General features: G+C 41.1%; 1 protein-coding gene across 8 annotated transcripts in view; it reads right to left on the bottom strand.

Moving 5' to 3' along the window:
* Positions 1–7,117: 7,117 nt before the first annotated feature.
* Positions 7,118–15,935, bottom strand: part of GOSR1 (golgi SNAP receptor complex member 1) — a 57,386-nt gene continuing 48,568 nt past the window's right edge. For 2 of the 8 annotated variants that reach the window (XM_077851850.1, XM_077851849.1), the window contains exons 8-9: positions 14,283–14,365; positions 7,581–11,561 (exon numbers count right to left, since the gene is read on the bottom strand). In XM_077851850.1, the coding sequence (XP_077707976.1) occupies positions 11,437–11,561; positions 14,283–14,365 (208 nt within the window). In that variant the 3' untranslated portion in view covers positions 7,581–11,436. Of the gene's footprint in view, positions 7,258–7,580; positions 11,562–12,066; positions 13,078–13,189; positions 13,939–14,238; positions 14,366–15,935 lie in introns of those variants that run through there. The other 6 variants (XR_013354106.1, XR_013354107.1, XR_013354105.1 and 3 more) reach the window with 6 other exon arrangements.

A 15,935-nucleotide genomic window follows, 5' to 3' on the forward strand; every position in this document is an offset into this window, starting at 1 on the left:
GGTCCCAAACTGGGAACAACCCAAATGTCCAACAACAGAGAAGTGGATGAGCAAATTGTGGCACATTCATATAATGGAATACTATTCAGCAAGAAAAAAGAATGGTTTATTGGTATACACAACAATATAGATATATCTCAAAATAATTATGCTAAGTGAAAGAAGCCAGACCCACTCCAAAAGAGTACATATTGTATGATGCCATTTATATAAACTTTTAGGGGCAGCCTGGGTGGCTCAGCAGTTTAGCGCCACCTTCGGCCCAGGGTGTGATCCTGGAGACCTGGGATCGAGTCCCATGTCGGGCTCCCTGCGTGGAGCCTGCTTCTCCCTCTGCCTGTGTCTCTGCCTCCCTCTCTCTCTGTGTCTCTCATGAATAAGCGAAATCTTTAAAAAAAAAAAAACAACCTTTAGAAGATGTCAACTATAGTGATAGAGCACAGAGCAGTGGTTGCTTGGGGGATGAGCAGGTAATGAGGGGTAAGAAGAAGGGATTTACAAAGAGGTACATGGAAACTTTGGAGGATGATGGAGATGTCCACTATCCTGATTATGGTGATCAAATCGTTCACTTTAAATATGGGAGTTATCTGCCAATTATAACTCAATAAAGCTGCTTTTAAAAAACACATTATGAAAAAAATAAAAATAAAAATAAAAAACACATTATGGGGATGCCTGGGTGGCTCAGTGGCTGAGCGTCTGCCTTTGGCTCAGGGCGGGACTCCAGAGTCCCAGGATCAAGTCCCACATCAGGCTTCCTGCATGGAGCCTGCTTCTCCCTCTGCCTATGTCTCTCCCTCTGTGTCTCTCAAGAATAAATAAAATCTTAAAAAAAAAAATAAAACACACATTATGTGTATGTGACACATGCAGATCATTTTCCCCACTTACCACATCTTGGAGATCATTGCCTATCTGTACATAGTAAATTAGTAAATTAGCTTTCTTTTTAACAGCTGAATACAGATTTACATAATTTATTTAGCCATCTTCCCTCTGATGGAAGTTTAGGATACATATAGTCTTTTACAATCAATGCTGCCATGAACATCCTTATTTATACATCTTTTTGCACCTTATAAGATTGATTAGCCCCAGGACGCCTGAGTGGCTCAGCGGTTAAAGCATCTGCCTTTGGCTCAGGGCATGATCCCCAGGGTCCTGGGATGGAGTTCTGCATCGGGCTCCCTGCAGGGAGCTGCTCCCTCTGCCTCTGCCTCTGTCTCTGCCTATCTCTCTGTGTCTCTCATGAATAAATAAATAAAATCTTAAAAAAGAGATTGATTAGCCCCTTTTATATTAATTTATGATTTTGATGGAGACTTTGAAATTGCTCCATTTTTCCCACTAGCTCAAGTCCTGCCTGCTTTGAAAGGCAGGGACAGTCCCTGCATGGACTGCCCAGCAGCTATTAGAATTCCACAAAGTGGGATGTCCTTGGTGGTCATGCTCCCTATGCACTGGTAGTGCAGTCCTGGTTTGTAATTACTCTTTGGTACCAAACTTTCTTTTGCAATGGATTGTCTTGAGCCAGTTGTGGGAACTCAGGCACCCTGTGGTGCCTAGTCTGCCTGAACTGATCACAGGATTGAAGGGCCGGGCAGCTGTAAAGCAGGGAGGTGGTGGTTCATGAAGACGCTCTGACATCTGCTGACATTCATTTCCATGTGCTACAGCCACTGTGGTGCAGGGCAACAGGATCCCTCCATGGACCGCTCCCTCTCTCTTCCTCAATAATTATGGAGCACCTGCTATGTTTGTTGATAGAGGTGGGGGGGGGGGACAAGGGAAAAGAGGAGGCACAGAGGAGGGGCAGCTCAGGAAGTGTTCCCAGAGGAAAGGCCATTTACGTAGTTTTTTCTTTTTCCTTTTTAAAAAAATTGAGGTGAAATTCACATAACAGAGGTCATTTTAAGTGTACAGTTTCAGCTCAGTGGTTGAGTGTCTGCCTTTGGCTCGTGATCCTGGGATCCTGAGATCGAGTCCCACATCAGGCTCCCCTCTAGGAGCCTGCTTCTCCTTCTGCCTATGTCTCTGCCTCTCTCTCTCTCACGAATAAATAAAATCTTTAAAATAAAAGTGTACAGTTCAATGGCATTTAGCACATTCCATCATTGTGCTACCCACTACCTCTCTACAGTTCTAAAACAGTGCATCCCCCCCCCCCCCCAAAAGAAACGCTGTACCCATTCAGCAGTTGCTTCCCACAGGTAGGGTTTTAAAACAAGGGGGAGGTGTTTGACAGGCTAGGAAAGGAGGCCATTTCATTGTTTGTTTGTTTTGTTTTTTAGATTTTATTTATTCATGAGACACACACAGAGAGAGGGGCAGAGACACAGGCAGAGAGAGAAGCAGGCTCCTTGCAGGGAGTGCGACACGGGACTCGATCCCAGGTCTCCAGGATCACACCCTGGGCCGAAGGCAGGCGCCAAACCACTGAGCCACCCAAGCGTCCCAAGGAGGCCATTTCAAAGAGGAGCTTTACAAAGCCCTTGAAACATGAAGTCACTTGGGATGATGAAAATATATGCAGTGTGGGGCTGAGGAACTGATGGGGCGAAGCAAGAGGGAAAGGCAGGGCGAGGGGAGGTGGAAATCATGTGTGCCAGCTTTGCCCTATAAGTGGTGGGGGGCCAGTCATGGGGTAGTAAGGAGGAATCAGTGCTTATGGGATCTATTTGAGTAACCTTCATCCCTGGAGGGATATTGTCAACTTTACCATGAATTCAGTTGGAGCCAGGGTGTTTCAGCATTGGCACTACTGGCACTTGGGGCTGACAGATTCTTTGGCATGGGCAAGGGTGGCTGTCCTGTGTGCTGTAGGATACTTAACAGCATCTCTGGCCTCTACCCACGAACTGCCAGTAGTGTCCACCCCACCTTGCCCAAGTTGTGACAACCAAAGATGTCTGAAGACATTGCCAAGTGACCCCTGAGGGAGGGGCAAGATCACACCAGGAAGAGCCCTAGAAGGACTCCCAACTCTGTACCGCCAACCCTGAGATGTGGACAGGTCTCAGGGTGCTCTGGGAGGCCCTCCCTCTGAGCTGTATGGAGACAACAGGACACAGGGCAGGACTATCACCTCTCCGCCCCGCCAAGAGTGGGAATGTGGGTCCTGAGTTTCCAAACGCAGAAAATTAGTGCTAAAACTTTGTGACTTTTTAAATTCCTTCCTCCATTTACTCACCAAGCACTTAATGCCTACTGTGTGCCAGGTCCTGAGGTTACCAACAGGGGGAGGAGCTCCTGAGGGAATTAGCATCTCATTCTTTTACCACAACCGTCTGTGTCTGCCAGTTAGTGTCTCATCCTAGAAGCAGTAGGGGAAGAGGAAGGTAGAAAGACAGAGGGAATCGTGGGAGCACGCTGGTGGAGTGGGAGATGGGGGGGTGGTCACCGGCATCAGCTGGGCCTCACTCTCTGCCAGTGTGCCAGTCCCTCCCAGTGCTCCTGGGAGTGGCAACACCTCAGGAGAATGGCTGTGGGTTGGCGGTGCACCAGGAGTCTGGAGCACCCAGGAGCTCCAGACCCAGGAGCTCTTTGGCAAAGATCCCTAGCCCAAGGGTGACATAGAGGCAAGGTGGCTGGTGGCCTCAAGGAGAACGATGAAGGCTCAGAGAATGAACACATCTGTGGAGTTTAGCGTGGATCAGAGTGCCTGCCCCCAACGTTCTGGACATTTAAAGACTCTCGGGAACTTTGCTCAACCTGGAGGCAAAGGAAAGGCGATTCAATTATGAACAAGATTCTTTTTCTTTTTCTTTTTTTTTTGCTAGGCCCAGTAGGATGGGGCTCTGAGTCAGATTTCATTGAATTTAGAAGAGTTGTGTGACAGGTTTTCTTTTTTTTCTTTCTTTCGCTTTTTTTTCTTTCTTTCTTTTTCAAGATTTTATTTATTTATTTGAGAGAGAGACAGCATGAGCAGGGGAGAGGAGACAGAGGGAGAGGGAAAAGCAGACTCTCCAAGGAGTAGAGAGTCTGATGTGGGACTCGATCTCCTAACTCTGAGAGCATGACCTAACCCAAAGGCAGACGCTTAACCCAATGAATCACCCAGGCGCCGCCCCACCAGTTGCGTGACAGTTTCTGCATAAAGTTCATGCACATGGTAACAAGGAACAGAACACTGCCCTGGTTCCCCCAGGGACTTGGCTCTAATAGACGTCCCCACCCCCAATTATTTCTTGAGAACATTCTGAGGAATTTTGTACCATTGTTATTTTTTACTTGATTCAATCTCTACAACTGCATAAGGTTGCTCGAGTCAATTTTGCAGATTAAAAAAACAAAACAGCCGAGCGTGGTTTAGTGATTTTGCCCATGGCAAAAATCACCTAGAGGTGTCAGATCCAGTGCCAGCATACAGCACGTGTTCTACTACGTGAGGCAGCCCTGCAGCGGGTAGCACAGGGATGAGGAAGCGTTCCTTGCCCAAAGGGCGTGCGCCAGGGTCTCCCTCCCCGCAGTGCACCAGCTGCAGCGCCCACCGCGCTTCCAGGCAAGGAAGATCAGTGCTCCAGGGCTGGCGCTCAGAACTGTGAGCAGAGCGTTCATGAAATGCACAAAAGCATGAAAACTGAGGAAGAGGAACCTGAGGAGACTCTGGTTTCGATTAACCCAATGACAGGGGCCTCCCAGGAGCGTGGCCTGAAGAACCCAGCATTCACTGTCAATTTAAGTGCCAGGTGGAGCTCAACAGGAAAGTACTTGCGGATCTAGCCATCCGTGAAGCAAAGACTTCTAAATATTTGGCTGCTTTGGCCAAAAGGAGGCGACAGGAAAATTTGCTGCTGCCCTGGGTGGCGGGAAAGAGCCAAAAGGCATATTTTCAGAGTGGTGCACGATCAGCGAGGGGGTTGCAACACTACCTGCCCTTTGCATCTGAGTGTCTTAGGAAAAGGTTCCCTCCTCCCCATCCCGCCTTGATGGTCACAGTAATTAAGTAGGGGCAAAAATTATTTGTCAACAGTAAGTTTGATCAGCAATTATATTAATCTGCATTTTAGTAACACATGTGAGAGACAGGCCCCTTCTTCCCTCATTGGGACAGATTCAGAAATCTTATACAGATTGTGCAAATAAAGCTCATGTAGTGTTAAAAAAAAGTACTCTGATCTCTTGGCTTTGTTTCCTTATCTATAAAAGAATACTATGTAAGTGAACAGGACTTTGTGTCATGTATGTAGGAATGTAGCAAAGTGCTGGGTGTATATTCTGAGTGTTAATTCACTATAACACACTGGCAAACATGATAGAGAGCTGCCAGATATTATTGAACTGAGCAATGAGGGGTTGGAAGTTGTTCAGGAAGATATACTAGGCAGCTGTGTGCGGAGCGCTCTGAGAGGTTACATGAGAGGTAGGACACCCAGCTCAGGACGGTCACCGCAGTTGCTAGTGAACAACCGGGTCCTACCTGTGGGACATGCAACAGGGCACAGGAGAGGTCAAGACGGGGACTGAGGACTTATTCCAGAAAAATACAAAATGCCATATTTTTAACACATTATCTGCGAGAGCACATACATCCAGGAGAATTCTATGAATTATGCACCACATTCATTTAGAAATAAATAGTCACTTTGAGGGAAATGATTACTTTGAAACCATACTTTTTCAGCAGTGATTTAAAAGTAGTTACCAATCATATTTGCCTGCTCTCCCTCAAGCTGTAAGCAATTTCACCAGTAAAAGGATGAACTAATTAGATGCTTGAGAATATCTAAAAGAAATGCACTAATAAAGAGAAAGTGATGGTTTCCTAAGAGCTTTGTATCCCAAAGGAGGAGAGCTAAATACCACAGATCAGGGTAACAAAAGAGATGATAATTTGATGAGGGGAGAACACAGCCAAGTGATCTCTGGGGTTCCTCTAAGCAGTTACAAATTTTCAGCACCCAATCTTCCTAGCTTTTAAGTATTTTCTGAGTTAGTAATAAAGAGCTCTGCAAGCTGAGGAGCTCTGCCAAGGTGGGGGAATCTTAGCCGGGTGGAGCAGAAGGCATCAGGATAAAGTGCATCCCTCTTTGTTCCAAATCAGCCAGCAAGTCTGTATCTTCAGAAGGAGGAATATACTTGGTTTTTCTTCTGGCTTTTGCTTTAGAGAAAGAAGAGAAAATGTCCTGATAATAAACAAATAAACATTTTCAGTAAGATTCTCCAGCTTTTTTTTTCTTTCTTTCTTTTTAAATTCTAGGCATCTCTGCCATCAGACAAGGCATGCTGGGGCGGTACCTCAGATCCTTTCCCAGGGAAAGGGCAGGTTTAGTAGGAGTGGGGGCCCATCAAAGCCATTCCACCCAGAGAGGAAATGCACCACACCGCTGCCACCGTCGGCCATCTCTAGGAAGACCTCCGAGGTTCTAAACTAGAAGGTAAGAAGAGTTGAACAGGAACAGAGTTGGTCCAATGAAAGCCACTAAAAAAAAAACTTTTTTTTTTTTACAACTGCAGTGCATTACATTTAGTTCTCGTAAAGGAAGTGATTTAAAACAAGTCCTCTTTACTGAGCATTCAGCCAGTAGTTAGTAGTCCTTTAAAATAATCAAGCCTTAGGACTTTAAATAAACTTTAAATATATCACTTTTAAAACCAGGCAAAATTGGTGGTTCTTTCATAGCTTCTCTCATAATGATGCAGCACAAGTTAAATTTTATCTTGTGGAACTAGCACAGTATTTGGGACCAAAAGCCCTCAATATTCAAATCCTTGCTTTACTTTTCGTTGAGCAAATCACTCAATCCTTCTGGGCTTATCTCCTTATCTATAAAAGGGATGGCTACCCTCACTGAGAGTGGTGTTGGATTTTATGTAGGTCTATGTGGGGCTGTGCACATTCAGAGCTGGGCACGTTAATAGCCAAAGAAATATCAAGATCTCAAGAAAGAAGGGGGTACTTTGGAAATCATGTCAATGGGTAAGAGGGAAAAACTGGGGTGGCCAAGACAGTAAGAACACTCTGGTTGGATAAAAAGGAGAGGGGGAAGGGAGTCACTGCTAATGGGAATGGTGCTGCTTTTTTGGGGGTGATATAAAAAGGTTTTGAAGTTAGTGGTGCTGGTTGCACAACTAATACACTATACCCCATCAGCACACACCATGAAAGAGTAGATTTTATGGTACATGAATTTTATTTCAATTGTATTGTTATTTTAAAAAAGGATGCAGAAAACATGAATAAAAACATTTTGGAGAGGTAACGGATGATGAGAGATTTTCATTCTCTGGTGGGGTAGACAATCAAGTTCTGATCTGTAGGATAAAAAGTCATTATTTAGGGAGGATAAGAACCCATTTCTCTTGCTAAATTCTACAATTTTACATTCCTGTCATACCTTCTGAAGTTTCATTTTGAGAAGAGATTCTCTTTCATTTCTTGGGCTAAATTATCAATGGAATATTCATATGATGTTTTTGAACGATAGGTGAGGGGGCAGCTTTTCAGTACCAATACTACTTCACTCTAGGTTTTAGGACATCATGAAAAATACTTATCTATACCCAAGATTTCATAATCATTATTGCAAACTAACTCAATGGTACTATTTCAATACAAACAACCATAGGCACAACCATTTAGATTTCTAATTTATTATTAAATTACATAACAAAGCTTCTATACAGTCAGAAAATGCACATTTAGATGACAACAAAAATTAAGTACAAATACAATAAATCTGGTTCCAGAAGCCATTTTAAAAGCAAAAAAATTAGAAAGTGCATTTGGAATAGATTTTTAAAAAATCTGTATTGGCATTTTTTCATGAGGAGACATCTCTCATCCTGGTAAAGTGTGACTGGAAATGACTTCCCTTCCTCTCTCAGAGCTAACAGGATGGGAACAGATGCAAATACTCTTATACTAAAGAGAGACGTTAGGTACAAAGAAAATAAGAAAGATCCCTCAAGACATGGCTCAGCTATATCTCAGCTTTTTATCCAATAAACATCCTTCAGAGTTACTTAGTCCTTATTTTTTCCCAGAGAAGCTTAAGAGTATGCAAGTTTATAAAAGAATAACGAAAAAAAAAAAAAAGAAAGAATAACGAGATTGGTTTATAAAGACCATGATGAAAAGCTCTGCATCTGTACAGAGATCAGGCTAAACCACCTCTAACCCAAAAGGAGAATGGAGCACAATCATTTTACTTTTCTGAGTGGAATCCATTTGTGCTTTAGTTACATTTGCCACATTTAGTATAATCCTAGACATGTCCATTTAACCTCCGCAGCAAGTTAGAGAACTCGGTCAATTTTTAAGAAATCATATCCGGCTAATGATCAAACATGAGGTATTAGAAAACCAAAAAAGTTAGTCCAGTTCTTTAAAGTCCTTTTCATCAGGCTGAGATTATTAACAGTGAAATAGACAATCAATGGTGGGAATGCAAGTCCAGGGTGCCTCAGTTCCACAGAGGCCAAAGTCATGACATCAAAAGTCTCAATAAGTACACTGTCCTAGTTAGATGTATTCAGCATCCAGTAGGAAAGACCTAAAGTAAATATTATTTGGTTTCAGGTACAAAAAGTGCCCGTGTGATGCCTCCTCTCTTCACTTGTTTCAATTCTTAGGATTTTACTTCCATGCCTGATCTGCAGAAGGGAAAAAGGCATTCTGTACAAGTAGATTTTGGTACATAGGGGATTTTGGTACATAGGAAAGCCCTTTTCTAACACTAGAAAAATTAAGGGTGAGAAATGCAGGTTATAGGGAATCCTTCAGCATCATTAAAAACTCTAAAAGAATGTAGAGGGCGCCAGGACAGATGAACTGAAGCATATGGATATCTGGGTTTGAACTTAGTAGTAAATTAAACATTTTTAACTAAAGTTATCAACACACATTAAAACAAAATCTCAGTATACTTTTGGGAATTTTTTCCCTTGTTTTGCCTTCTTAGTGAAAGGGAAAAGTTTTGAATGGTTATCAAAATGATCCCAAAGGAAAGATCCGTTATTATTATTATATAAGACAATGGCCGAGGGAGAATAATTTCCCCTAAGAGGCCACTTCCTTCTGACCTCTTGGCTGTAACAAGCAACTTACAGTTGGCCCCTGAGCCTAGCAGTAGGTCTGTAAGGGGAGAAAAAGGGGAGAAAACAAAGATGGTTAAAAAAAAAAAAAAGTTAAATGGCACAAAACTGAAGGAGTTCAAATCTGCTATCATGGGATTCAAATCCTCTTCTTGTAAATGGCACACTTCTACTTCCTTATTCCAGGATTTCTTTCTGTGAATGAAGGAACTGTAGGAGGAGAGGACAAGCCCTATCCTGACTATCTACATTTGATCCCGGGGTCACCTCACTATGGGCTACAGCACTGGGCAGTTAGTCAGACCTACCTGACACCAACATCTCACACCAAGCTTTTTCAAGTTGCTTGGAAAAACTAGTTAATTTTCATAAAGAAAATAACATAATTCTATTACTTCATTTAAGCATAACCCTAATAGAAAGGCTCATCAGCCATCAAAAAGTAGTGTTTAGTGCAGCAAGCTAAATTAGCTCAGGCCCTCAGTTTACTCTCACACAATCAGCATTAATGAATGTACCAAATAATCAGACCAGTAAAAAAGACTGGTTATATAATTAAATAAATAACTTTATTTATGATACTTCAGATTGTATAAATGCCAACCATATAGCAATGGAAGTCCCATAAATTCTAGCTGAGGCACAACCACCAATCAAGGCCCTTTGAAAAATCAAAGATAATAATAAACTGTCAGGGGAGAGTAGTTTTGTTCTCCCAACACAGAATTTAATAAATGAACTTCTCTGATCCTTTATGATCCACATTGGGAAAACTTACTTTCTTTTAAGGGCATCCCCAATCAAGTAACCTATTAATCAACCCATATTTAGAAAAATAAACCTCACAGTTAAAAAAAAATATATATCAAATGCCTTTCACACCCGGAACGTAATAAAACTTTGACACCAGAAGGAAACACCTCTCAGTTTCTATATCAGACCAGGGGTTAGTATACTGTGTATTAAGTTCACCTGAATGTCATCGCCCACATACTGTGATGTAGTTAAGAACTGCATGCTAATATCCTTTTATTCCCTGTGGCAGAGTCTGAAGCCAACACTATAAATACCATAGTCAACATTCCAACAGTGAAGGGCAACCTTCTTTCTTAGTGAGGAGTGTAGATATTGACGTCTTCAAGCTATCTGTGGTAGTTCAGTTGGACAAGTAAGTCATACGTGTACAGAAATGGAGAAACGGTAAGCCTGAAAAGAATTTGGGTGGGTGGTTTAAAATTCTATCGCTGTCCAGGGGCGGTAGTAGAAGTCAGATGCAGACATAGCGAGATTCTGACACACGCACCTTCAATAGTAAAAGCATTCTCTGGATGTTTGGAAAAGCTTAACAGATTTGGAATGAATAGGTTTTCATAACACCCAGAATTTCTAGAACATCAGGCAGTAGTTCTTAAACTTTTGCTCCTAGATCATGGAGCATTTACAACTGGAATTATCTGGACGGTGACCCCTCAATGTCTTTTTACATGTGGCTTGTTGAATAGATCTCACTGAAAATTGACCAGTCCCCTCACTCAAGAGTCGATTCTGACATGAGGAATAGGTGGGGGTGATGACAGACATTGGCTATCAGCTACTTTTATCACTGTAGAACTGAAATTTCATTTACTTGTAGTAGCAAATATTAATCCTATGGAAGAAGCAAAAAATCAAAACAATGACTGAAAAAAAGCCTGTTATTCTTGATGCTTTTCCAGTAATACAGTTAACCCCAGTGTGCATACAATTTACAAAAAGAAGGAAAAAAAAAAAAAGCTTTTTTTTGCAGTGTTTGTCTTCTGCTTCAGACAACCTCAACTATGTTGAAGTTATCTGTTGGCATCTCAAAGAATCTGTGAAAAATGTAATTTTCCTTGAATACCAAAACAGGGACTCAGAGTAGAAATTTGTAGCACAGCTTATCAAGAAATGACTTGTTATTTCTCATCATGAGTGTAAAATAAAAGGAGAAGAACTATTTTTATTCACAACCCAATCTGGGGCTGAAAGGAAAGCAGTCTTTGGATATAGAGAAACCTGGTTTTCTGAAGAGTCCACATATAAGACCTGGCTTGTCATCAGCCTTCGACACTATTACTGAAGCACAGAAACTGTTTCTGATTGGTTTACTTACCTCTTAGGAAGACAAAAGCAACTGAAAACTTTTTTTTTTTTTTTAAACTAAAAACAGAAGGAAATATGTGTTAGAAAAGATAGCACAGCAAAACTGTGGCTTCAGCTCAACCTGACCATGTCACAGCAGAGTCCACCGCTACCAGTCTTGAATTAATCCTGCTGGTCAGGATAATCATCAGGGCATCAACTTCTCCTTCCTACTTTTCCTTATTCCAGATCAGGGTGTGAAAGTGGTGGTTGTTAAGAGTCCCTGGAGATGTTCCATCAATGGAAAGCATACAGCAGCAATAGGATGGTACAGACACCAATGACACCACCCAGGATGAGTGAGTCTCGCCGCTTCCTAAGATTGATCCGCTGGATCAGGCTGTTCACAGCAGGAAAACGATCTTTGGGAAATCTTTATTAAGGTCATATTTGAAGAAGCCTCTTTAGATAAAAGTCACAGGAGTCACAAAAAGAGAGATCAGTGTAGTCCAGAAACAATAAATAATGAGAAGAAATACAGGAGAAGAAAATTACACAGAGGGAGTCTTAAAAAAACACATGCCCAAGCTAGGGATGTCCTACTGCTCAAAGTCCCCCCAAATTGAGGCATTACGACCAGGTCAGGGTGGGAACCAGTGTGTGAAGAGAGAAACACTGCAGGGCAGGGAGGCACAGGTACAGCCAACTACGACTGCTACCACCCCGGCTTCCCCCCTCCCTCTCTCTTCCTTCCTCTCCCTCTCTTCCCTACCTCCCACTCTCTTTAAACCCCTTCTCTCAGGAGAGTGGGAAGTTTTGCCAGAAGAGTTTTGAAGAAGTAACTGATCCTCTCCTCACAGGGTGATAAGCCCCTTGGAATGGAATTGGTGGGAACCAACTCTAGGGTCTGAAGAAATCAGTCACTGGTGAATTATTTAAATTTTTAAATTTATTTTGCAGCAGTAGATAGGATATGGTAGGAAAGTAGGTTACACTGCTCTCTAGCTGTCCTACTTGGGAAACATAAAAAAAGATAGGAAGTTTCCAATTTTAGAGGTTTAAAAACAGTCACAACTACATTTTACTTAGTATTTTAAAATATCTTCATGCTCTAGTTTGTATGTTGTAGACCACAGCACATGTGTGCTCATCCTGTACTCTTTTGCGTTTCTGACAATATACCTGCAGGTGAATCCTCTTTGTTAACAGAGGTATCATATCAAAGTCAGAAAAACCACCAACAAAACCCACCTACAGTACTAGAGGGCTGGAATTGTATCTCCACCCTGTGAATCCTTATTGCATTTTTCTGTCATTAAACTACTCAGCAGGGACTATATTCATGTATTTATATATTCCACATATTATATGATTAGGACCATGTCTTCTACTAATCCTGAAATTCCCTGTCTACCCAGGATAGAGCTTCACATACTGTATGAATGTGTTTCTGAACTAATGAAAAAAATTTTTCAGAAATAATTTTAAAAATATATAAGAACAGGAGGCATGAAATAATAGGCAATAACTTTTACAAGATACCAATCTCATATAGAACAAATGCTGAATCTTTTTTTGCTGAGTAAAAAGATCAACAATCCCCTTAGAGTACACAAACTCTCAGCATTAGGAAACCTTGTCTCTAATGTGCACATTTCTGTCCAGTTTACTTTTAGGGAGTCCCCTCTGTCTTCTTCTATAGTCATCTAGTTCAGTCCATGTAAGAGTGTGGGCTGACCTTGTCCTCTGCCATCAGGTATATATAGAACTCAGGACTGGCCAGGAAGAATATTCCTTTCCAGTGACCCTAGCTGGGGCAATTACAGTCCTCTTGAAACTTTTATCACAGCTGTTAGAAAAGACCCACCTTTCCACTGGGACTTCTGAACTAGTAGAAGGTGACTCTTATAGCCATCTCTGTCCCCATAAGGAGAAAACCTGAGAATAAGGTCAACCACAGGAAAGATAAGAAGTGGAATAGGTAGGGGGAAAAGAGAGAGAGGAACGGCAGTTTAACAATGAAATCTGACCATAAATCTGAGCTCCTGAATTGAGTCATGTCTTAAGTCAAATTCTACCCATGAATTTTAGATACATATATACAAACTAATTTCCTCCTTTCCCCCCTTAAGTCAGTCTGAATTAGGTTTCTGTTGCTACCTCTCTATGGAGTCCTAACACTCATTTTATTTGATTTTTTTGAACACACATTCTTCTGGAAGTATCATAATTTGATGATACAAGTATATGTAACAGTACTCTGTAAACTGTGTAACCCAATATAAAATATAAATGATTGCAGATGTATGGTTTTATATTTAGGGTGATAAAAACAAGAACAAAACTCACAAAAAACTAGAAAATACCAATACACTCCAGGATATTCCTTAGGGAAATAAGTATCAAACTAAAAGTGGCCTTAAATTATCTAGGACCAGAAGATACTCAGCTTTTGAAAATTATAGGTTCTTCCTCTCTTAGTAACCGGGAAAGAAAACTTTTTCTCCAAAAGGCTTGACTTCTCAGAGAGTAAACAGAATATTTCAGAGTAGCAGGCTTACCAGTTTCCCCACTGGGTTTTGTGGAAGTATTAATAATCCTAATTCAAATCAGGAAACTCAAGAATTAAAAAGGTAGAAGTCACAAGAAACAATCTATCCTAGCATTCAGCTTGTGCATGAAGAGTCACAATGAAAATACAACTCCTCTAAATGTACGGATGTCTGTCTCCTTCTTTCTCCTTCTAAGCATCTGCTACTGACTTATCCTCCAAACTGGGAAAAAAAGTAAGAAAAAGCACGTAATTTATGATGGTGAGGTAAGAATAATATATACTGTGGCATTCTAACATGGATTCAAGAGTTTTTAAAATGTAAAATAATTTTGTAATTTGAAAATTCATTTATAATTTTCCTATCTATTAGTATCAGACTTATGGTGTACAATCTTTTACAAATGGCACTAAACAAAATCAACTTTTATAAAGTAGGAATGCAAGGCATATTCATATTATGTAATTACTAATGGCCTCAACTGCTATTTGATGATGGCAACCTAACCGCCACCCCCCCCCCCGCCCCGCAAAAAAGGCATAGATACCTCCCCACCAAAAACTAGTGATTTCAAAATTTCAAAAAGGATACTGGCCAAAGTATTCATTTTGCTCTGAATTGACTTCAGCATTCCTCTCTGTGAAGTCATATTTTCTTTTGTTGCCATAGCAATGCTGAAGAGGGGGAAAGAGAAGATAATTACATTGGCATTTAAAATTATCCTGTATGGATCCATCACACCCGTAAAAGTGAACAGAAAACTAAAATAAGCAACATAATCTTGAAAAGCATGCGCAGAGAAAAAAAAATCATTTCCCAAGTCACCTTAACGCTATCCCTTTCCTGAATGACCACTCCATCCCCACTGCTATCCTCTGGTATCTTTTTGGACAAGGCAGTAAGCCAGTTCCTGTGAGTTTTCCCAAAGTAACAAATGAAATAACAGACAAATCACTATTACAAAAGCTTCTTAAAATCGTTTTGAAAGGGGCCAGCTACTAAAATATCCTTTATCAGAAAAACTGTTGAGAGGGAACTATGAAATTATGATCATAAAAATAGAACCTAAAGTGTAACCACATCACAAAATATTCATATATAACCAGCCTTTAATTTATGAAAAGATTATGTTCCAGAATTCTACTTGACAATCAACCAGGCAGATTTTAGGAGACATGTGCAACATTATGCTGGGTTTCCAAGTAGGTTTTGACAAAGGTTACACATTCACTAAATGCCTAAGAGAGATGGGAAAAAGTCCCTTCCCTTACAAAAACTAATAGTCTCTTCCAAGTGACTACACTGATATCCTATTTAAAAGAATCTCAGTTGGTATTTTTTTGCTGTCACTGTCAGGGTCAACTTTCAACAGCCTTATTTCCCTGGACATTAGAAACCTAGAGGGCAGGTCAGTATCCATTTTGACATGTAATACACAGTAGAATGCTATAGATACTGACAGAAAAAACAGCAAGAAACAGAGTGTTCTTAAATCTGAAAATATATGAAACATTAAAAAAAAAAAAAAAAAGGAACAGAGATGAAGAGATTCCAGGAAGATGATGATCAGAGCACAAATTCCTGACCGCATTTCTGGTCCAATTTCTTCCATGGAGAAACATAAGAACTAAGGCAGATATGTAGGGGAGGGGTCCATCTGAGATCCCACATTCTTTCGAAATCTCCAAGGAAGAAAGCCAGGTAGGTTATACTCTTTCAAGCAAGGGAAGAACCAAGGAACTAACGACAGGGAAGACTAGATTTTTCTCCAAGCCTGGGGCAAAGATCTATGTTTCACTGCATCCTGAGGAGACCCGAGAGTGGAAGACATGGACCTGCATGCACTGGAGCTGCAGTAATGGACAGAACTGCTTCTGGTACCTGCAGCTGATAAAGGGCTGCTACATACAACTAGAAGAACCTATGAACTGACAGCTGACAGGCCACGAGTCCTGAAGAAGAAAAAACTGCTGGGTTGCCTACTGCCACTTCTGGTAGGGGTCTCTGCTTAGAGGTCTCTTAGCTTAACCCATCTGGGAGCTGAATGAACATATTTTTGAACAGGCAACACCAGCTATCCTATTGGAGAAAAATGCTAGAGGGAGTACTCTAAGCAAATGGCAAATAAAACATGAAATTTCAAGAATTGAGAAGGAGGCAAAGAAGAAACAAGTGTGTGAAGAGACAGATAAAAGGATATATATTAGAGCACTATTTGGTATAGTAAAAGACAAACACACAAAA

Source organism: Canis aureus, chromosome 16 (genome assembly GCF_053574225.1).
Source record: "Canis aureus isolate CA01 chromosome 16, VMU_Caureus_v.1.0, whole genome shotgun sequence".
Classification (NCBI taxonomy): domain Eukaryota; kingdom Metazoa; phylum Chordata; class Mammalia; order Carnivora; family Canidae; genus Canis; species Canis aureus.